The sequence below is a fragment of the Hypanus sabinus genome, chromosome 2 (genome assembly GCF_030144855.1).
Source record: "Hypanus sabinus isolate sHypSab1 chromosome 2, sHypSab1.hap1, whole genome shotgun sequence".
NCBI lineage: Eukaryota > Metazoa > Chordata > Chondrichthyes > Myliobatiformes > Dasyatidae > Hypanus > Hypanus sabinus.
The window spans coordinates 174,420,547-174,443,476 of record NC_082707.1 but is presented as its reverse complement, the minus strand read 5'-3'; the positions used below and the strand labels follow the sequence as shown (position 1 = coordinate 174,443,476).

Sequence of the window (22,930 nt, the reverse complement as noted above, 5' to 3'; positions counted from 1 at the left end):
TGCGTTTCTTTATAAACTCTTTGCGATGCTCAGACACAGCAGTTTGTTGCACTTTTGTTCCCCTGACATGGAACATCTAAAGATTAAATGCCAACCATTCTACTCACCAGGAGAGTTCTCTTCCATAACCCAGACCAGTTTACTTACCGATAAAGGCCAATGTTAAACAATGTATTGAGTATGGTGATCAGCAAACAAAAACAACCTACCCCAATGCCTTTTAAATCAATGCTGAGGACTTCAATCAGGATTGTTTGAAGAAACCTCTGCCCAGTTATCATCAACATGTCACTTGTAACACAACTTGAACCACTCAAGAACTGCAATACTACAATTACGAATGCCCACCATTCAATTCCTAGACTGCATTTCAGATAATCTGATCATTTGGCTGTCCTCCTCCTACCTGCATACAGGCAGAAGCTAAAAACTCAAGACTCCAGAGGTAAGGACAACAAAGGGGTGGTTGCAGTAGGCAGAGGAGAAGCTATGGGATTGCTTTGAGTCAGTGGAGTGGGCTTTGTTCAAGGACTCAGAGAATCTGTACGAATGTGCCACAGCTCTCACAGACTTCAGAAAAACATAGAACATAGAATAGTACAGCACATTACAGGCCCTTCGGCCCACAATATTGTGCCGACCCTCAAACCCTGCCTCCCATATAACCCCCCCACCTTAAATTCCTTCATATACCTGTCTAGTAGTCTCTTAAACTTCACTAGTGTATCTGCCTCCACCACTGACTCAGGCAGTGCATTCCATGCACCAACCACTCTCTGAGTGAAAAACCTTCCTCTAATATCCCCCTTGAACTTCGCTCCCCTTAACTTAAAGCGATGTCCTCTTGTACTGAGCAGTGGTGCCCTGGGGAAGAGGCGCTGGCTGTCCACTCTGTCTATTCCTCTTAATATCTTGTACACCTCTATCATGTCTCTTCTCATCCTCCTTCTCTCCTTTAATCTCTGATCATAATCCATACTCTCTAAACCAGGCAGCATCCTGGTAAATCTCCTCTGTACCCTTTCCAATGCTTCCACATCCTTCCTATAGTGAGGTGACCAGAACTGGACACAGTACTCCAAGTGCGGCTTAACTAGAAGTTTTATAGAGCTGCATCATTACATCGCATCTCTTAAACTCTAACCCTCTACTTTTGAAAGCTAACACCCCATAAGCTTTCTTAACTACCCTATCTACCTGTGAGGCAACTTTCAGGAATCTGTGAACATGTACCCCCAGATCCCTCTGCTCCGCCACACTACCAAGTATCCTGCCATTTACTTTGTACTCTACCTTGGAGTTTGTCCTTCCAAAGTGCACCACCTCACACTTCTCTGGGTTGAACTCCATCTGCCACTTCTCAGCCCACTTCTGCATCCTATCAATGTCTCTCTGCAATCTTCGACAATCCTCTACACTATCTACAACACCATCAACCTTTCTGTCGTCTGCAAACTTGCCAACACACCCTTCTAACCCCACATCCAGGTCGTTAATAAAAATCACGAAAAGTAGAGGTCCCAGAACTGATCCTTGTGGGACACCACTAATCACAACCCTCCAATCTGAATGTACTCCCTCCACCACAACCCTCTGCCTTCTGCAGGCAAGCTAATTCTGAATCCACCTGGCCAAACTTCCCTGGATCCCATGCCTTCTGACTTTCTGAATAAGCCTACCGTGTGGAACCTTGTCAAATACCTTACTAAAATCCATGCAGATCACATCCACTGCACTACCCTCATCTATATGCCTGGTCACCTCCTCAAAGAACTATCAGGCTTGTTAGGCACGATCTGCCCTTCACAAAGCCATGCTGACTGTCCCTGATCAGACCATAATTCTCTAAATGCCCACAGATCCTATCTCTAAGAATCTTTTCCAACAGCTTTCCCACCACAGACATAAGGCTCACTGGTCTATAATTACCCAGACTATCCCTACTACTTTTTTGAACAAGGGGATAACATTCGCCTCCCTCCAATCCTCCGGTACCATTCCCGTGGACAACAAGGACATAAAGATCCTAGCCAGAGGTTCAGCAATCTCTTCCCTCGCCTCGTGGAGCAGCCTGGGGAATATTCTGTCAGGCCCCGGGGGACTTATCCGTCCTAATGTATTTTAACAACTCCAACACCTCCTCTCCCTTAGTATCAACATGTTCCAGAACATCAACCTCACTCATATTGTCCTCACCGTCATCAAGTTCCCTCTCATTGGTGAATACCGAAGAGAAGTATTCATTGAGGACCCCGCTCACTTCCACAGCCTCCAGGCATATTTTCCCATTTTTATCTCTAATCGGTCCTATCTTCACTCCTGTCATCCTTTTGTTCTTCACATAATTGAAGAATGCCTTGGGGTTTTCCTTTACCCTACTTGCCGAGGCCTTCTCATGCCCCCTTCTTGCTCTTCTCAGCCCCTTCTTAAGCTCCTTTTTTGCTACCCTATATTCCTCAATAGACCCATCTGATCCTTGCTTCCTAAACCTCATGTATGCTGCCTTCTTCCACCTGAGTAGATTTTCCACTTCACTTGTCACCCATGGCTCCTTCACCCTACCGTTCTTTATCTTCCTCATCGGGACAAATTTATCCCTAACATCCTGCAAGAGATCCTTAAACATTGTCCACATGTCCATAGTACATTTCCCTGCAAAAACATCATCCCAATTCACACCCGCAAGTTCTAGCCTCATAGGCTCATAATTTGCCCTTCCCCAATTAAAAATTTTCCTGTCCTCTCTGATTCTATCCTTTTCCATGATAATGCTAAAGGCCAGGGAGCGGTGATCACTGTCCCCCAGATGCTCACCCACTGACACATCTGTGACCTGACCCGGTTCGTTACCTAATAAAACAGTTGTAGATGAGTGTGATCCCACAAAATCATTCAGTCTTCCTCAACCATGATGAACTATGAGATCCACAATCTGCTGAGGACCAGATCAGTGGCATTCAGATCTGGCGACCAAATAAAATTTAAGAGGTCCAGGTACGACTTCTGGAAAGCCATTTTTACATGCAAAGTGGCAATTCCAAACCAAACTTCAATCACTAAAGGATGTTCGGATGATAGTCTCTCCACAAAATCATTCAGTGTGTTCCTTAGAGGACCAGGACTCCTAAAGAACAATGAGATCCATAATCTGCTGGTGGCCAGAAACATAGAAAATAGGTGCAGGAGTAGGCCATTCGGCCCTTTGAGCCTGCACCACCATTCAGTATGATCATGGCTGATCATCCAACTCAGAACCCTGTATTTGCTTTCTCTCCATACCCCCGATCCCTTTAGCCACAAGGGCTATATCTAACTTCCTCTTAAATATAGCCAATGAACAAACCTCAACTGTTTCCTGTGGCAGAGAATTCCACAGATTCACCACTCTCTGTGAGAAGAAGTTTTTCCTCATCTCGGTCCTAAAAGGCTTCCCCTTTATCCTTAAATTGTGACCCCTCATTCTGGACTTCCCCAACATCGGAAACAATCTTCCTGCATCTAGCCTGTCCAATCCCTTTAGAATTTTATACATTTCAATAAGATCCCCTCTCAATCTTCTAAATTCCAGTGAGTATAAGCCTAGTCGATCCAATCTTTCTTCATATGAAAGTCCTGCCATCCCAGGAATCAATCTGGGGAACCTTCTCTGTACTCCCTCTATGGCAAGAATGTCTTTCCTCAGATTAGGAGACCAAAACTGCACACAATATTCTAGGTGCGGTCTCACCAAGGCCTTGTACAACTGCAGTAGAACCTCCCTGCTCCTGTGCTCAAATCCTTTTGCTATCAATGCCAACATACCATTTGCCTTTTTCACCGTCTGCTGTACCTGCATGCCCACCTTCAATGACTGGCGTACAATGACACCCAGGTCTCATTGCATCTTCCTTTTTCCTAATCGGCCACCGTTCAGATAATAATCTGTTCTCCTGTTCTTGCAACCAAAGTGGATAACCTCACATTTATCCACATTAAGTTGCATCTGCCATGAATTTGCCCACTCACCTAACCTATCCAAGTCACCCTGCATCCTCCTCACAGCTAACACCGCCGCCCAGCTTCGTGTCATCTGCAAACTTGGAGATGCTGCATTTAATTCCCTCGTCTAAATCATTAATATATATTGTAAACAACTGGGGTCCCAGCACTGAGCCTTGCGGTACCCCACTAGTCACTGCCTGCCATTCTGAAAAGGTCCCATTTACTCCCACTCTTTGCTTCCTGTCTGCCAACCAATTCTCTATCCACATCAATACCATACCCCCAATACTGTGTGTTTTAAGTTTGCACACTAATCTCCGGTGTGGGACCTTGTCAAAAGCCTTTTGAAAATCTAAATATACCACATCCACTGGCTCTCCCCTATCCACTCTACTAGTTACATCTTCAAAAAATTCTATAAGATTCGTCAGACATGATTTTCCTTTCACAAATTCATGCTGACTTTGTCCAATGAGTTCACCTCTTTCCAAATGTGCTGTTATCACATCTTTGACAACCGACTCTAGCATTTTCCCCACCACCGATGTCAGACTAATTGGTCTATAATTCCCCGGTTTCTCTCTCCCTCCTTTTTTTTAAAAAAAGTGGGGTTACATTAGCCACCCTCCAATCCTCAGGAACTAATCCAGAATCTAAGGAGTTTTGAAAAAATTATCACTAATGCATCCACTATTTCTTGGGCTACTTCCTTAAGCACTCTGGGATGCAGACAATCTGGCCCTGGGGATTTATCTGCCTTTAATCCCTTCAATTTACCTAACACCACTTCCCTACTAACATGTATTTCCCTCAGTTCCTCCATCTCACTAGACCCTCAGTCCCTTACTATTTCCGGAAGATTATTTATGTCCTCCTTAGTGAAGACAGAACCAAAGTAGTTATTCAATTGGTCTGCCATGTCTTTGTTCCCAATGATCAATTCAGCTGTTTCTGACTGTAAAGGACCTACATTTGTCTTGACCAATCTTTTTTTCTTTTCACTTATCTATAAAAGCTTTTACAGACAGTTTTTATGTTCCCTGCCAGCTTTCTCTCAATCTTTTTTCCCTTTCCTAATTAAGCCCTTTGTCCTCCTCTGCTGGTCTCTGAATTTCTCCCAGTCCTCAGGTGTGCCGCTTTTTTTTTGCTAATTTATATGTTTCTTCTTTGAACTTGATACTATCCCTAATTTCCCTTGTCAGCCACGGGTGCACTACCTTCCCTGGTTTATTCTTTTGCCAAACTGGGATGAACAATTGTTGTAGTTCATCCATGCGATCTTTAAATGCTTGCCATTGCATATCCACCGTCAATCCTTTAAGTATCATTTGCCAGTCTATCTTAGCTAATTCACGTCTCACACCTTCAAAGTTATCCTTCTTTAAGTTCAGAACCTTTGTTTCTGAATTAACTATGTCACTCTCCATCTCATCTCCATATTATGGTCACTCTTTCCCAAGGGGCCTCGCACGTCAAGATTGCTAACTAACCCTTCCTCATTGCTCAATACCCAATCTAGAATGGCCTGCTCTCTAGTTCGTTCCTCGACATGTTGGTTCAGAAAACCATCCCGCATACATTCCAAGAAATCCTCTTCCTCAGCACCCTTACCAATTTGGTTCACCCAATCTATATGTAGATTGAAGTCACCCATTACAACTACTGTTCTTTTATTGCATGCATTTCTAATTTCCTGTTTAATGCCATCCCCAACCTCACTACTATTCACTACTACTAGAACAATGGTGTTCCAGTCTGGTGACCAAGTAAGATTCAAGTGGTCCAGGTTCAATCTCCAGAAAGCCATCTCACATATCAAGTGGCAATTTGAGCACTGAATGATGCAGGGCTTGAATGCTATCACCTCATACAAAGTGAATTCAAGCAACACAGGTGACGACAAGGCTTTGTTCCCAGATGAGCTCAATCCCTTTAATGTTTGCTTTGACCATCAGAACATGGAGGCACCTTCATGAACTCCCACATCCCCCGATGACCATATCATTTTAGTTTTTGAGGCCAATGTGTGAGTTTCCTTCAGCAGGGTGAACACATAAGGGTGAGCTTCAAGCAGAGCTCAATCAGAGAGACCTAAAACCTGAGAAGACAATTGAGTAGAAAAGGCAGCAATTCACAGCATTAACCAATGGAGCTTTGAGCAGCAGCCAATTAATGTTTGGGATTGATTGGCAAGAACAGATTAAAGAAAGACAGGGGCAAGTGGAGCGGCCATTGTTGGAGTAGTCAGTTAGAGTGCAGATTTTGAGGCTTCATCAAGGTGAGGCTTCAGTAGGAGAATGCAAAAAAACTGTACGTATAAGGTTCAACCCCCTCCCCTCCCCTCCCCACAATTTATTGTTCTTCTTTCTTTATATTTGCTCAGTTGGAACAATAGAGGGGCCAGGCAGGTTAGTGGAATGCTCCTCTTGTGTGAAATGGGAAGGCAGGGAAACCTCCAGTGTCCCTGTTGACACTGCGACATGTCTCAAGTTTGTAAAAGACCACCTGGATGTTCTACAACACTTCTGGGACAATGTTCTATGGACAGATGAGACAAATGTACATTGTTATGTTTGGAGGAAAAAGGGCACTGCACACTAACACCAAAACTGTTAGTCCGTCCCAACTGTGAAGCATGATGGAAGCAGCATCATGGTTTGGGGCTGCTTTGCTGCCTCAGGGCATGGACAGCTTGTAATTGTCGAGGGAACAATGAATTCAAAATTGTATCAAGACATTTTACAGGAGAATGTCAGGGTAGTAGTCTGTCAGCTGAAACTTAATAGAAGTTGGATAATGCAACAAGACAATGATCCAAAAGACAAGAGTAAATCAATAGAGTGGATTAAAAACAAGAAAATTCGTGTTTTGGAATGGCTAAGTCAATGTCCTGACAATAATCCTATAGAAATGTTGTGGAAGGACCTGAAGCAAGCAGTTCATGCAAGGGAGCCCACTGACATCCCAGAGTTGAAGCAGTTTTGTAAGGAGAAATGGCCTAAAATTCTTCCAAGCCGACGTGCAAGACTGATCAACAGTTACCGGAAATATTTGGACATTTAGTTAAATTTATTGCTGTATGGTTGGGGGGGGGGGGGTCATATCAGTTACTGAAAGCAAAAGTCCACATACTTTTTCCAAAAACTACATGTGATATTGGATAATATTTCTCAATGAAAAAATGAACAAGTATTATGTTTTTGTTATTTATTTAATTGGATTCTCTTCATCTAGTTTTAGAACTTACATGAAGATCTGATCACATTTTAGGTCATTTTTATGGAAAAATAGTGAAAATTCTACAGGGTTCAAAAACTTTCTAGCACCACTCACCCTGAAATGTTGACTGAACATTTTTCCATAGATTCTGCCTGGCCTGCTGAGGTTCTCCAGCATTTTGTTTGTGTGTATTGCTTGGAGTTCCAACATCTGCAGATGTTCTGGTTTGCCACTCGATAGAGAGATAGCTACACCCAAGGTGCAGGACACAGGAAACTGGGTGACGGTCAGCAAGGGGAAAGGGGTTGAACAGCCAGTGCAGAGTACTCCTGTGGCCATCCCCCTCAACAATAGGTACATCACTTTGGATACTGTTGGGTGGGGGGGGGGCGCTGTTGTGGGAGATGGCAGGATGACCCAGCAGAGGAAAATCACAGCAGTCAGGTCTCTGGCACCTGAGTTTGACACTACGATTCAGAAGGGAAGTGGAGGAAGAAGAGGCGAGCTGTGGTGATGGAGGATTCGTTAGTTCGGGGAACAGAAAGGAGGGTCTATAGACAAGAACAAGATTCCCAGATGGCATGTTGTTTCCCAGGCGCCAGGGTCATTTCAGATTGAGTCCTCAGTATTCATTAGTGAGAGGGTGAACAGAGTCATGGTCCACGTAGGTACCAATGACATGGGTAGGATGAGTGACAAGGTTCTGCAAAGGGAATTCAGGGAGTTAGGTGCTAAGTTAAAGGGCAGGACCTCCAGAGTTGTGATCTCAGAATTGCCAATTGTGCCACTTGCTAGTGAGCCAGAAATAGGAAGATTATACAATTTAACACGTGGCTAAGGAATTGGTGTAAGAGGTAGGGCATAAGATTTTTGGATCATTGGGTCCTCCTCCAGTGAAGGCGAGTCTTGTTAAAACTACAGTTGCAAGGGGAATGGGAGCCAGAGTTAGTTGAGAGGCTGTGGATAGATGTTGTTAAAGCCTCAGTCAGGAACCAAAAGGTTGATCAAGGTGTAACTAATGTCCTGAGCTGCATATATTTCAATGCAAAAAGTATCATAGAAAAGGCAGGTGAGCTCAGGCATAGATTAACACCTGAATTATGAGATTGTAGCCATTAATAAGACTTTGGTTGCAAGGGGGGGGGGGGGCGACCTGCATCTCAATATTCCGGGCAAAAACGAGGAAATCTGCAGATACTGGAAATTCAAGCAACACACACAAAATGCTGGTGGAACACAGCAGGTCAGGCAGCATCTATAGGGAGAAGTCCTGAGTCATTGTAGTCCTGACGAAGGGTCTTGGTATGAAACATCAAAAGCGCTTCTCCCTATAGATGCTGCCTGACCTGTTGCGTTCCACCAGCATTTTGTGTGTGTTGCCTTAATATTCCGGGGTTCAGTTGCAACAGAGTGGGAGGGACTAAAGGAGGAAGGGTCAGGGAAAATATCACAGCAGTGCTCAGTCAGGACAGACTGGAGAGCTCATCTAGTGAGGCGTTTTGGGTGGAACTGAGAAATAAGGTAGGTATGACCATGTTCATGGGGCTGTACTACAGACCACCCAACAGTCCGAGGGATTTAGAGGAACAAATTTGCAGAGAGATCATAGACAGTTGCAAGAAGCACAAGGTTGTTATGGTAGATGATTTTAAGTTTCCACATATTGACTGGGACTCTCAAACTGTAAAAGGACTAGATAGTACAGAATTTGTCAAATGTGTTCAGGAAAGTTTCCTTAATCAGTATATAGAAGTTCCAACATGAAACTGCGATACTTGATCTACTATTAGGGAATGAGACAGAGCAAGCGACAGAGGTTTGCGTAGGGGAACACTTTGCATCTCAGACTCAGAATCAGCTTTATTATCACTGGCACGTGACATGAAATTTGTTAACTTAGCAGCAGCAGTTCAATCCAATACATAATCTAGCAGAGAGAAAAAAATAATAAATAAAATAAAACATAATAAATAAACAAGTAAATCAAATACGTGTATTGAATAGAATAAAAATGTGCAAAAACAGAACTACTGTATATAAAAAAGTGAGCTAGTGTCAAAAGCTTCAATGTCCATTTAGGAATTGGATGGCAGAGGGGAAGAAGCTGTTCCTGAATCACTGAGTGTGTGCCTTCAGGCTTCCGTACCTGCTACCTAATGGTAACAGTAAGAAAAGGGCATGCCCTAGGTGCTGAACATTGAGGATGCCGTCTTTCTGAGAAACTGCTCCCTGAACGTACCCTGTTTACTTTGTTCCATTTCTTATCTTCAAGCAACACTTCAACATAAGTGGCTATGCCTTCTGCTGCCAAGCTCGAGAATTTATTAAATTTCTTAATTTCTCTTCCCTCCTCTATGACACCACAACCCAACGTTCCGACCTAGCTTTCAGCTTCCTTAGTGTGGCCTGATACTTTTCTGTACAAATTGCTGCTAAATTTGTTCCTTAACAATTCAAAAATCAGTCAAAAGTCAAAGTAAAATTTATTATCAGAGTACATACATGTCACCACATATTATTATTTTTCCTTGAACCCCCTTTGGGTATCCTGCTACAAAAGATGCCATAAATTTTCTTTTCCCTAAAAAAAACACCTTGTTGAAAAATTTCAATGATCTATAATGGTGAATGTTTAAAATCTAATTTCTCTAATCTCCTTTAGCTAAATTATTCCTCATACCTCTGAAATCTGAAATTAGTTTAGAACTCCAATTTCCAACTTCAGTGTGTTACTCTAAAGCTCACTTTACCATTCTATTACACCAATTACTTCTCCATCATTCCAATTCCAAAGGATCACTGACTATGAGATTATGAATTAACCCCATCTCAATACAGAAAAATAGCCCAATATTCCATTTCCTTATGAGATATTACCAGGGACTTCTCCTGAACATAATATACCAAATGATTTTCTAGAATTCTTATGCCAACTTTATCAAGGTATCTAAAACATCACGGTGCTCTAGAAGAACGTTTCCCACCAATTCTACAGAGAAAATGCCAGGAACACCACAAATCCACCAACACACACAAAATGCTGGAGGAACTCAGGAGGCACCATCTATGGGAAAAAAGTACAGTCAAAGTTTTGGGCCGAGAGCAGGAATGGAGAAAAAGAAAATTAGTAGATTTGAAAGGTGGGGTGGGGGAAGAGAAACATAAGGTGATAGGTGAAATTGGGAGGAGGGATAAAGTAAAGAGATGGGAACTTGATTGGTGAAAGAGATACAGGGCTGGAGAAGGGAGTGTCCGACAGGAGAGAATAGAAGGCCATGGAAGAAAAGGGGGGAGGAGCACCAGAGGGAGGCGATGAGTGGGCAAGGAGATAAAGTGAGAGAGAGAAAAGGGAATGGGGAATGGTGAAGGGGTGGGGCTTTACCACAAGTTCTAGAAATCGATGTTCATGCCATCTGGTTGGAGGATACCCAGATGGAATACAAGGTTTGTTCCTCCAACCAGAGTGATATTTCAATGCTTCAAGTCAATGACCTTATATCATAATAACATTGTTCATTTCTAGTGAGTGTTGTAGAATTTCTCTCCTTTTTGTTCAATCTTCCGGATCTGAAGTTTATTTTTAGTAAAAAAAAATGCTTTGATTAGATACCAGTTCCTGTCCTTGAACCACGTTATATGAAATTACCCAAATATATCAACTTTAACAAACCAATTTATTATAGATTTAGTCTGACTTTTAAAACATTGCCCCATCTATAAACTGAAAATAACACAGCATTAACCTAAAAACTAAACTTTCAAAGTTCATAGTCAATATAGTTAACTGCCTGTAAAAAGGCATGGCAAATCACCCAGTTCAGGGCAATTAGAAACAAGTATTTTCTGTTTTGTTTTGACATTTTAAACAAATACCAACAGCCTATGAATAAATAAATAAAAAGATATTTTCATCTTTTCAAGATTGCCTCTTTATTCAGAAATTAAGCATTGAATTGACAATATTTAACCTTCAATTCCATGATTTTCAATTCAGCAGAGGAATAAAATTCGTCATTCCATTCATTATCCTAACCAATTGCCATGTAATGACTGTATACTTACATTAAGTGATTTATTAAGAAAAACATTTTAATAACTTATGAAATACAACATAGTACAAGTGAGAATTAGACATACAAAGGAATAAATTGGAGAAATCATTGATTTCCATAAGTTGTAAAATTTGAGTAACTGACCTTTTACAAAACAATTACTTGCACCAAGTAAAATGTTTAAATTAGTAACTAACCCAAACAGTTTAAATTAGTTCATTTTTAATTTGAGGATGTTATTGCTATAATCGTTACTTCGCAAAGGAGCACCAGCACCGTGTATTAACATGACCGCTACATGAGTGACAACTGATACTGTATTACTTAACAAAGGTCAGTGTGTACACTACTTAGAAGGCGAATGATAGAAATTTATAATCTGATCGTCCTTTTTAAAGGAGACGTCTGAATGAAGTTCCGAGATTCTTGTACAAAACGACATATCGTTGTATTTCAATTAGTTTACCAGAATAATTACCACGCAGGAAACACTTGAAATCCCTGAAGGTTAATCGATCAGCTGTGCTTGCGCGCAATTTTCGAAATATCGATTACAGAAACAGAAAATATCATTTGCTGTGAATTATAAAGCAATCCTGAATCACAACAAACGGGGGTCTCTCTCTACCTGGTCATACGCGTTTTCCTCCAGGAGCTGCGTGCAGATATCGGCGCATAACTGGAACTTCCGCCTCCTGAAATAACTCCAGGCCAAGAACATGGGATCCATATCCAAACCCATCGGAATCACCACCTCAGGCAGCGGGACCGAATGGCGGCCGCGGCGTTCCTGCCGTCACTCCCAGCAACGCATCCCTGGGCCTTCACAGCGGCCATGGTGTCTCCGCAAGCGCCTGACAAACAACCGAAGAGTGAGTGCAGTTACCCATCAGCGACATTCGTGAGAAAATACGGTCATCGTTTTAAATCACGCCATAACTTACCCCCTTCTGTTTCATAATTATATCTCAGTCGTTGGCAACATGAGAAACATGGTCATGCCTACGACCTTCAACCGCTTTGTTTGCTGCCAATCATCCTGTCAAGAAACAACGATCATTCATTGACCTAAGCTGTACACATTAGCACGGTGTATTTTAAAATATACACAAAAATGTAATATTATCGATAATTAGCACAATTGTTCAAGTAATATTACTTTCAAGCATCAATGTCAAGACACGTTTTATAAATATCCATGGTTATATAACGACCAGAGGAACAATTTTTCAGCAAGACGGTGTTCTTTTCCAATATACCGTATTTTGTGGTAATTTAGGATTAATATGCTGTTTTAGCAGCCAAAGACAATAAATCATGGATGTTATAAGTTTTGCATATGCGGCAAGTCCAAAGACACTCACACACACCTCTGAAGCAACTCGGCAGGTGAGATGACATCTTTGGAAATGAATAAGCAGTCGTCGTTTCGGGCCGAGACCCTTTTTCAAGACTGGGTGTAGAAATATTACTTCTGGGTTCAAATAAGCTTTTAAAATGTTAAACAGAGTCTTCAACACTTAATAATAACAAAAGGCAAAAATAGCAAAGTCAGACTAGAAATCTGAAATGGGAACGGTGAAAACATTAAAGAAATCGGGTATCGACTACAGAGGAAACGGAATTAACATTTATAACCCTGAAAACGAGAAACTCTGCAGGTGCTGGAAATCCAGTGCAACACACACAAAGTTCTGTAGGAACTCAGCAAGTCGGGCAGCATCTATGGAAATAAAAAGATAGTCGACATTCCCTTAGCCCGAACTAGGGTATAAATATGAAAAGTCGACCTTTTCTCCCAAATATTATAGTCCAACTTTCTCTTTTCAGAATTTGCTTATTTAGTTTCAGATTTTAAGATCCATAATGATTGCCATTCCATAAGTTAAATGCTGCGCTAATAGTCAAACCCTATTTCCTACAACCTCCCGCCTTACTTTACGAATGGCAAAAGCGAGTTCTGAGGGATTCACGCAGCCGAATGCATGACGTCAAGGATGATTGACACGACGCTTCAAGTCCCCATTGGTCAGGAGCGACGTCCATCTGACGGGCGCCGAGCCTCCGCCGTGGCCGCGCACGCGCGGAGGCTGGAGGTGCCAGAGCGGTTCGCTCACCTGTGGACGGCGGGGGTTTGTAGTTGTGTTGGCAGGAGGCTCTCGGTGTTTGTGGGAGTGGGAAAGGAATGCATGACAGCTGTTGAATACCCCGGTGCAGACTGCGAGCGAGCGAGGGAGGGAGGGAGGACGGCCAAGGTTGGGAAGAGGAGATCATCGGGTGCCGAGTTGAGGACAGCGCTTTGCTTTGGGAGTGGGAGGTGCCCGATATGGCTGATGGAGCGGCACCCATTTGTCATCTACGGCTGGAGTGGGTCTATGGCTACCGGGGACACCAGTGCCGAAACAACCTCTACTATACTGCTTCCAAGGAAATCGTTTATTTCGTTGCAGGTGTTGGGGTGGTTTATAACACACGGGAGCATAAACAAAAATTCTTTCTGGGTCATAACGATGATGTAATCAGGTATTTTACTTTTTATTTTAAAATAATAGTTAAACACCGAGGTCAATCTCTTATTAAGTAGATGTCGTTTATGTTGATTATGCGCGCTGGTTGCTCCCGGTTCCCGTTATCTGTTTGTAATGCATTGATAGGTAAAATGCGCCCTTGAGTCTGTAAATCTGGCAAGTTACTTTCGGCAAAAAAAAGCTTCATACACACTCAAAATTCAAGTTGACTCTAATTTGAAACCAAAAAAGAATGTTTAATACTCCGCTTCCTTCTTAATCTTATAAAAGTGATCGGAAAGAAGTCGTTTATAAAGGTACGGTGTAATGTAATGTTAGCTGAAATATTTTAATTGGATTTCCCCCTATTCGGCATAAATACAACTAATTAAGTTCTACAAATTGAAAGGGGACAGTTTTGCGATTATTGAAACAAAATGAAAACAAAGCAATCGATTGAATAGTTTGGTCCAAATTACAAATTAAGATTATCGTAAGGCCTATAAAACATTCAAACTTATTATTGCTAGGTGTTTCAAGTGATTAGAACCTAAATTTAAGCTCTGGCGTGTGTGTATTTTATAACATTCTTATGTGCATGGCCAGAGATAGTTTATTTTAAACGTGGAATTGAAATCATTAAGTTAAAGAAAACCTTCACTAGAACGAAACCAATAGTACAGAAAACCTTTGCTTTAACGCGAGCTGTTAGTTGAACGTCAGGTGATGCTGTTTTATACATGCGGGTGGTTTGTATTACTGGAGCGTTTCAGAACCCGAACCGCGGAACCCAAACCTTTGTTTAATAAATGAGTGTACTGCATTTCCTCTTGAAGCTGTAGCCTGGTTAGACAGAAAATTTACGACATGTATAATTTATCGGATTTTTAAAAATATTCTGTGGTGCATGGATATCTTTGTGTGAAAGGTTGGTTCGGAATCCCAATTATAAAGGTTGAATCATAAACAACAGATGGACTGCCACTTAGTGTGACGGGTTCATCCATTCACATCGTTTCTGGGAAAAAAATTTTGGATAGATGATGAATAATGTTTGTAATGTTTTGAATATCATTGAAATTCTATTTCTTATTATAATTGTATAAAAGTATGAATTTCCAGGCAAACTATCTAATCAGTATTAGTACATCCTGGCTTAATTTATTAAATTAATTTTGGGCATAAGAAACAGATGGCATGGATATGTACGGGCAGGTTAAAGCCAGGTAAATTACAAGGGTGTAATTTTATCTGAAGGATATAAATGCCACACTGAATTATGTAATTGAAGCTTGAAGAGGATAAAATCACCAAATGACCCTGATACCTAGCCTACCTTTTTGAACTTGGTTCTGCCATTAATTTTGAAATTTTTTTTGTAAGTTCTACATCTATTGCCCCACCCCTTTGTAAATGCCTGTCAAACCATTTGCCACCTTAATAATACTGGTTAATTATGATAAGGATTTGATAAGGTAGGCACAGAAAATGTTTCTATTGTGGGGAATCCAAAGAATGTTTTGATTCAAGGTTCTTTTAGAAGTCAGGAAATAAGCCTAAAACTTGTTGCTTCATACTCATTTTAGGGGAAAGCTGACAGTGCTAGAGATGTGTTAGTGAAGAGAAAGTTAAGATTTAAAGATTTAAAAAGATTAAGCTGACACTACTTTGTGTTTGGCTGTTTTGTAACAATAGAGATGAGGAAAATTCCATTCAAATCATAGATGAGAATTAACTAATGAAATAACACTTATTCAATACTGCAGGATAAAGAAGCTTCCAGAGTTGTCCAGAATTATATTTTGTATGACCACTTGAGGCATATTAAACTTGAGAATACATATAAAAATTGCCTAAAATATAAGTAGATAATTGTTAAACTGCAAAGTAAATAACAATTAAATAGTCTAATTCTTCTCTAAGAATTAAACAGACAGATCCAACACCACTTTCTACAGCTCTTTCCAATCCTATGCAGTTGCCCCTCCATTCCAGACAGTTTGAATGTTCTCCATAGTAATGAGTAGAAATTTTAGTGTCTCTGGTGATATACCAAGTATCCTCAATGTGCTAATAAAATATAGCCACTGCCATGCCTTCTTTATAATTGCATCAATATGTTGAGTCCAGGATGTTAATACCTAAGATCTTGAAACTGCTCACCCATACCACTGCTGATCCCTCAATGAGGACTGTTGTGTGCTCCCTTACTTCCCCTTCCTGAAGTCCAAAATCAATTCCTTGGTCTTACTGACCTTGAGTTCAAGGTTGTTGTTGCAACACCACTCAGGCAGATTATCTTTCTTGCTCCTGTACAACTCTTCATCACCATCTGAAATTCTGTCATCAATATAGAGGGTTCTGGAGCTATGTCTAGCCACATAGTCGTGGCTGCAGGGAGAGTAGAGTAGTGAGTTAAGTTCACAACCTTGATATGCACCAGTGTTGATTGTCTGCAAGGAGGAAATGTTATTTTTGATCTGATCTGCACTGACTGTAATCTCCTGGTGAGGAAGACTAGGATCTGGTTGCTGAGGAAGGTATGGAGCCCAAGTTTTGGAGCTTATTGATTAGAACTGAGGATATGATTGTGTTGAACCTGAGATGTAATCAATAAACAGCAGCCTGATGTAAGTGTTGTTATTGTCCAGGTGATCCAAGTCTGAGTGGAGATTCAGTGAGATTGCATCTTCTTAGACCAATTGAGATGATAATCAAATTGCATGGGTCCTGGTCCTTGGGCAGGAGTTGATTCTAGCCATGACAAACCTCTCAAAGCACTTCATAATGGATGTGAGTGAAACTGGGTGATGGTAATTGAGGCATCTCACCCTACTCTTCTTGGGCATTGGTATGATTATTGCCCTTTTGAAGTAGGTTGGAACCACCAACTGCAGCAGTGAGAGATAGAATGACCTTGAACACTCCCACTAATTGGTTGACACAGTTTTTCAGTGCCCTACCAGGTACATCATTAGGACCTGACGCCTTACGAGGGTTCACGCTCTTGAAAGATGTTCTGACATCAATCTCTGAGATAGAGATCTCCGGATCATCAGATGCTGCAGGGATTCACATGGGTGTAGTTTTATTCTCCCTTTCAAAACATGCATAAAAAGCATTGAACTCAGCTGGGAGTGAAGCATCACTCCCATTCACGATGTTAGGTTTCACTTTGTAGGAAGTAACGGCCTGCAACCCTGCCAGAGCTGATGTGCATCCAGTTCTGTCTCTAACTTCAACTGAAATTGATTTTTCACTCTTAAAATAGCCTTCTGTAGGTCGTACCTGGACTTTTTGTATAGTTCTGGATCACAAGTCTTGAATGCCTTGTTGACATACCAAATCTCTTCAAACTCCTAATGAAGTATAGCTGCTGTCTTGCTATCTTTATAACTGCATCAATATGTTGTGCCAGATTGAGATCTTGACACACAGGAACTTGAAACTGCTCACCCTCTCCACTTCTGATCACTCTATGAGGATTGGTGTGTGTTCCTTTGTCTTACCCTTCCTGAAGTCCACAATCAGCTCTGTTGTCTTACTGACGTTGAGTGCCAGGTTGTTGCTGCGGCACCACTCCAGTACAAATCTGAAGACTACAAATCTCCTGTTTCATCTGTGTCTTTTGATTTGGGTATGTCCAGTATGTTCTTGAAGATACACACTCATCCGCACAAGTTTTGATGAAATCAGTGACAACTATGGCATATTAATTCAGTTTTGAAGATGAATCCCTGAATATTGTCCAGTCCACAGACTCAAAGCAGTCCTATAGGTGCTTCTCTACCTCCCTTGCCACTGTTGCTGCAGTTTTTAGTCTCTGCCTTTACACCCATCCAGTCCCATCTGCCTGCATTTGCAATTCTCAAGATGATGTGTGACTTGGAGGGGATTCTCATGCACCTGGTGCTCTAGGTTTTTGAGATACTGTGCACTTAACGAGCAACTTCAAAGTATTTTGTAAATGGTATATGTTGCATTTCTGATGTGCCACAGGTGAAAGGAGTCAATATCAAGTGAGTTGCTTTGTTTAGGAGAGAGTTTCTTGAGTACTGGAGTTGGCTTCTCTTAATGAAGTGTGGAGTACTTTTTGTCACACTTGGTTTTTGACAACAATAATTTGGAGAATTGGGAGATTAACCACTTGATGCAGAGCCTCCATGTTCTTATAGCCAAGTATTTATGTGTGTGATCAGCCATGGCACAGAATCTTGGTGTGGTAACCAGTTGATTGTAATTAAATGTTGAGGCTAAGTGGTTAGGCTTTTCCTTACAGGTGATCATTGCCTGGCACCTATATGATGCATGCTACTTAATACAAATTAGTCCATACCTGTATGTTGGCTAGGCCTTGCTGCATGCAAGCATTGTTTCATTTTCTGAAGATTTGCCAAGTTAATTGACCATTGTTCTATAACTGTTAAGTTCAAAGTAAATTTGTAATTGAAGTACATATGTCACCACGTACAACCCTGAGATTTGTTTTCTTGTGGGAATACTCAATAAATCCATAATAGAATAATAACCATAAACAGAATCAATTAAAGACCAATTCAACTTGGAAGTTCAACCAGAATGTAAAAGGCAACAAATTGTGTAAATACAAAAAGAAAGAAATAATAATAAACAAACAAGTAATAAATATCAAAAGCATGAGATGAAGAGTCCTTGAAAATGATTCCATAGATTGTGCGAACATTTAAATGACGAGGTAAGTGTATTCATTCCCCTTGGTTCAAGACCCTGGTGGTTGAGGGATAATACTTTTTCCTGAACCTGGTGGTGAGTGCCTTGGGCCTTGTACCCTCTTCTTGATGATGGATGCTACTTTTCTGTGACAACACTCCACCTAGATGTTCAATATGGGGAGGGCTTTACCCATGATGGACTGGGTCATATCAACTATGTTTTGTAGGGTTTTCTGTTCAAGGACATTTGTGTTTCCGTACCAGTCTGTGATGCAGCCAGTTAATATACTATCCAGTGCACATTTACAAAAGTTTTAGATGTCATGCTGAATCTTCACAAACTCATAAGGAAATAGAGGTACTGTCATGCTTTCTTCATAATTGCACTTACATGCTGTCCAGGACACAGGACAAAATGACAACAGCAAAGAATTTAAAGTTGCTGACACTCTCCACTTCTGTGCCTCTGATGAGGACTGGCTCATGGATCCCTGGCTTCCTTCTTCTAAAGTCAATGATCAGGTCCTTGCTCTTGCTGGCATTGAGTAAGAAATTGTTATGGTACCACTCAGCCAGATTTTCAGTCTCCCCAGTATTCAGCCTCTGGCAGTGGTGTAATCAGCAAACTTGAATATGGCATTGGAGCTGTGCTTAGCCACACATTCAACATCCCACTTCTGAATATATGAAAGGAATGTTATTAATATAACAATTAAAAATAGTTGCATCTATGACGGTGCCCTGAAGAACTTAGGTAGCCACATACACTGGTCCTAGAGTGCAAATCTTTATAACCAAGATGTCTAGTTCCAGTTGTTTCTTGATATTTTGTGTAATGAATAAAATTTAGCTAAAGGCTGGTCTTTGTGATCACAAAAGAGTTGGGAAGACACCGTAGATGCTCACAAGTGCTTCAATTTTGCCTTTGGCAATAAAGAACTGCCACTGTCTTTGAAAAGGGCAACATAACGATAGTCATGAAGGATTTCAAGATGCAGCAAGATTGGGAAAATCTGGTTGGGGTTGGATCCCAAAAAAGGAATTTGTAGAATACCTATGAAGTCTTTTAATTTTTTTTTTAAAGAGTAACTTGTGGTTGAACCCACTAGGGGAAAGGCAATTCTGGATTGGGTGTTGTGAAATAAACCAGATACGATGTGCTTCAGATGAAGGAATCCATTGGCAACAGTGATTGCAATATGACAGAATTTACCCTCAGTTTGAGAGGGAGAAGTTAAAGTTAGATTTATCAGTATTACGGTGGGGTAAATGTAATTAGAGTTATGAAAAAGGAGCTGACCAAAGTTGATTGGAATCGGACACTAGCAGGGATGATGGCAGAACTGCAATGGTTGGAGTTTCTGGGATCAAATTGGAAGGTGCAAGATTGATACGTCCCAATAATTAAGTATTCTAAAGGGAGGAAGATACCACCATAGCTGGCAAGGGAAGTCCAAGATAGCATGAAAATAAATGAGGCATATAATATAACAAATTAGTAGGAAGTTACTGGATTGAGAAGTTTTTAAAAACCAATAAAAAAGCCAAAAGAGAGAAAATGAAATATGAAAGTACATAATCTAACCAATAATATAAAAGAGCATACAAAAATGTTTTTCAGATGAGTAAAAGAGTGGAAAATGATGCTGGAGAGGTAGTTATGAGGGATAAACTTAATGAGGATTTTGCATCAGCCTTTACTGTGGAAGACAGTAGCAGTATTCCAGAAATTAGAGAGTCAGTAGGCAGAAGTACAGGGAGTTGCTACTACCAAGGAGAATGTGCTTGGGAAACTGAAAGATCTGAAGGCAGATAAGCCACTTGGATCAGATGGTAGCTGAAGAGATCATGAGGGCATTTAATGATTAGGATTTTCTGATTTGGCCATGATGAGTTTTTTGTTTTAATGAAATATTATTAAAATATATAAATAAAAAGGAAACAAATATATGTAATATGGGGTGGCACAGTAGTATAGTGGTTAGCACAATGCTTTACAGCACCAGTGACCCAGCTTCAATCCTCACCACTGTCTGTAAGGAGTTTTTGCGTTCTCCCTGTTATCGTGAGAGTTTCCTCCCACAGTCCAAAGACTTACCAGTTGGTAGTTTAATTGGTCATTGTAAATTGTTCTGTGGTTAGGCGAGGATTAAATGGGGGAATTACTGGGCATTGCGGTTCAAAGGGCAGGAAATGCTTATTCCATGCTGTATCTCAATTTAAAAAATATAAATAACAAATTGGAACCTTGGAAAATATTGGAAAATTGGAAAATATGCTAGATCATGCAAGTAAGGCAGCAAAATGGCTTTGTGTGTGCATGTCAACCATTATCTCTGCTCCTGCTTGAGCACGCTCAAATCGCTGTTCACACTCTGTAGGGCATTCCGCTGAACCCCGCCCCACATCACAAACTGCAAACTGGGTGGGGCCGTCTGCAGCAAGAATGGAGCAGGAGACTGGTTCTGTTTCCCCTCCGCTGACCTGTGCATGCTGAAATACATATAAAACATGGCACGAGGCTGTAGTTACAGCAGCAATATTAGACATCACGGATTCATGCAGTTTCCTTCCCTGGCACTCTTAAAATAGCATTGCAAGATGATGATCTGATTGTATATCTTGATCATTTGAAACAACTGCACAATGATGAAATTTCAGTTCAGAGACTTGTTGGAGATGCCAATTCCAGATTGGGTGGTGGATCCATTTGGGGTGAATGTGAATGATGTTGACACCACATTGTACAAATGTCTTATTGAGCTGCAGAGTGATATAACAGCTCAAGTAAAATTCAAACGCAACAAGCAAAATTTCTGAATATGTAGTGCCATTTGAAATAACTGGGAGAAGGCAAAATTGTTCTTAGTAGATTTTTACCACTAATCAAGTTGAATGTGGTTTTAGTTAACTATCAAAAGTTCATAACTGTCTTGACATTGTGAAAAAAGAGGACCTTCGATCATCTTTAATGAAGTTACAATTAGATATTCAAAAACTCACTAGTTTGCATCAGTCACAAGGCTCTCACTAAATACTCAAAGTGACAATATTACGTGCTTTTTCATTGCTGGTTGGAACAGTATTTTACATATTATAAATAAAACATCCTATTCAGAGCTTTGAAATAGTTTTATTTTTCATATACACCTGTAACATATTTAACATAAAATACCAGTAACCTGTTAAAACATAAATATTGACTGTATATTAGAATAATTAGTACAATTGACAAAAAAAACTTTAGCAACCAACATACTATGGAGGGTGGGGCCACAGAGGTAAATGAAAGTCTCAAGTGGGCAGAAAAAGATTGAAAACCACTGATTTGGTTGATAGTGTGATGGGTTTGTGGCCAAGTTTGCAAACAACATGAAGATGGGTGGAAGGGCAGGTAGTGTTTAGGAAGTAGTGAGTCTGCAGAAGAACTTAGAATGGGAGAATGAGCAAAGAAGTGGCAGATGGAATACAGTGTAGGGAAGTGTATGGTTATGCACTTTGGTAGAAGAAATAAAGGTATAGACTATTTTCTAAATGGCAAGAAAATCCAAAAATCAGAGGTGTCGAGGGACTTGGGAGTCTTTGTGCAGGATTCCTGAAAGTTAGCATGCAAATTGAGTTGGTAAGGAAAGTGTTTATTTCAAGAGGACTTGAATATAAAAGCAAGGATGCGATGCTGAGGCTTTAAGGCTTTGGTCCAACTGCACATGAAGTGTTGTGAGCAATTTTGGGCCCTTATCTAAGAAAAAAAATTGCTGGCATTGGAGAGGGTCCAGAGGAGGTTCAAGAAAATGATTCAGGGAATGAAAGGGTTAAAATATGAAGAACATTTGATGGCTCTGGGTTTGTACTCACTGGTACTTAGAAGAATTAGAGGGGTAGGATCTCAATGAAGCCTGTATTTCCCAGAGTGGGAGAGTCTAGGACCAGAGGAATCACAGCCTTTGAATAGAGGGACATTCATTTAGAACAGAGATGAGGATAAATTTCTTTAACAGTGAGAAGTGAATCTGTGGAAATCTTTGACACAGCTGTGGAGGCGAAGTCATTTATATATCTCAAGTGGAGATTGAGAGGTTCTTGATTAGTCAAGGTGTCAAACCAGGAGAATGGGGTTAAGAGAAATAATAAATCAGTCATGATGGAATGGTGGAGTAGAATGGGCTGAATGGCCCAATTGTACTCCTATGACTTGTGGTCTTGTGGTTCTTGAAGCTATGTTCTTGCTGTATGATTTTCTTGTACAATTCATTAGTGAATGAGGCAAGATGGCAGATGGTTTGATTTTGGGGCAGCTTAGCTCTGTCTAGCACATGCTGCTTTTGAGTTTAGCTCTGTATGTTGCAGCTTCCGAGTTGGCATTTCATTTTAAGTTCACCTGGTAACAAAGGCAAAGGTAACACATAGCAACTGGTTTGCCTTTCTGCACCAAGGTTGAACTGCTGGTTCTGCATGCCAGATCGTGCAGCTACAAATTATG

At 40.9% G+C, this 22,930-nt stretch overlaps 2 protein-coding genes across 9 annotated transcripts in view; one reads left to right on the top strand and one right to left on the bottom strand.

Annotated features, from left to right (window-relative positions):
• ttc8 (tetratricopeptide repeat domain 8) overlaps positions 1-13,146 on the bottom strand; it is a 41,282-nt gene extending 28,136 nt beyond the window's left edge. Inside the window, exons 1-3 of the mRNA XM_059959768.1 lie at positions 12,623-13,146; positions 12,197-12,291; positions 11,881-12,106 (exon numbers count right to left, since the gene is read on the bottom strand). Coding sequence (XP_059815751.1) covers positions 11,881-11,994 — 114 coding nt within the window. The 5' untranslated portion in view covers positions 11,995-12,106; positions 12,197-12,291; positions 12,623-13,146. The remainder of the gene's footprint in view (positions 1-11,880; positions 12,107-12,196; positions 12,292-12,622) is intronic.
• A 193-nt stretch (positions 13,147-13,339) lies between these two features.
• Positions 13,340-22,930, top strand: part of LOC132387335 (echinoderm microtubule-associated protein-like 5) — a 199,617-nt gene continuing 190,026 nt past the window's right edge. For 3 of the 8 annotated variants that reach the window (XM_059959734.1, XM_059959729.1, XM_059959737.1), the window contains exon 1: positions 13,340-13,775. In XM_059959734.1, coding sequence (XP_059815717.1) covers positions 13,579-13,775 — 197 coding nt within the window. In that variant the 5' untranslated portion in view covers positions 13,340-13,578. The remainder of the gene's footprint in view (positions 13,776-22,930) is intronic. The other 5 variants (XM_059959719.1, XM_059959710.1, XM_059959701.1 and 2 more) reach the window with 3 other exon arrangements.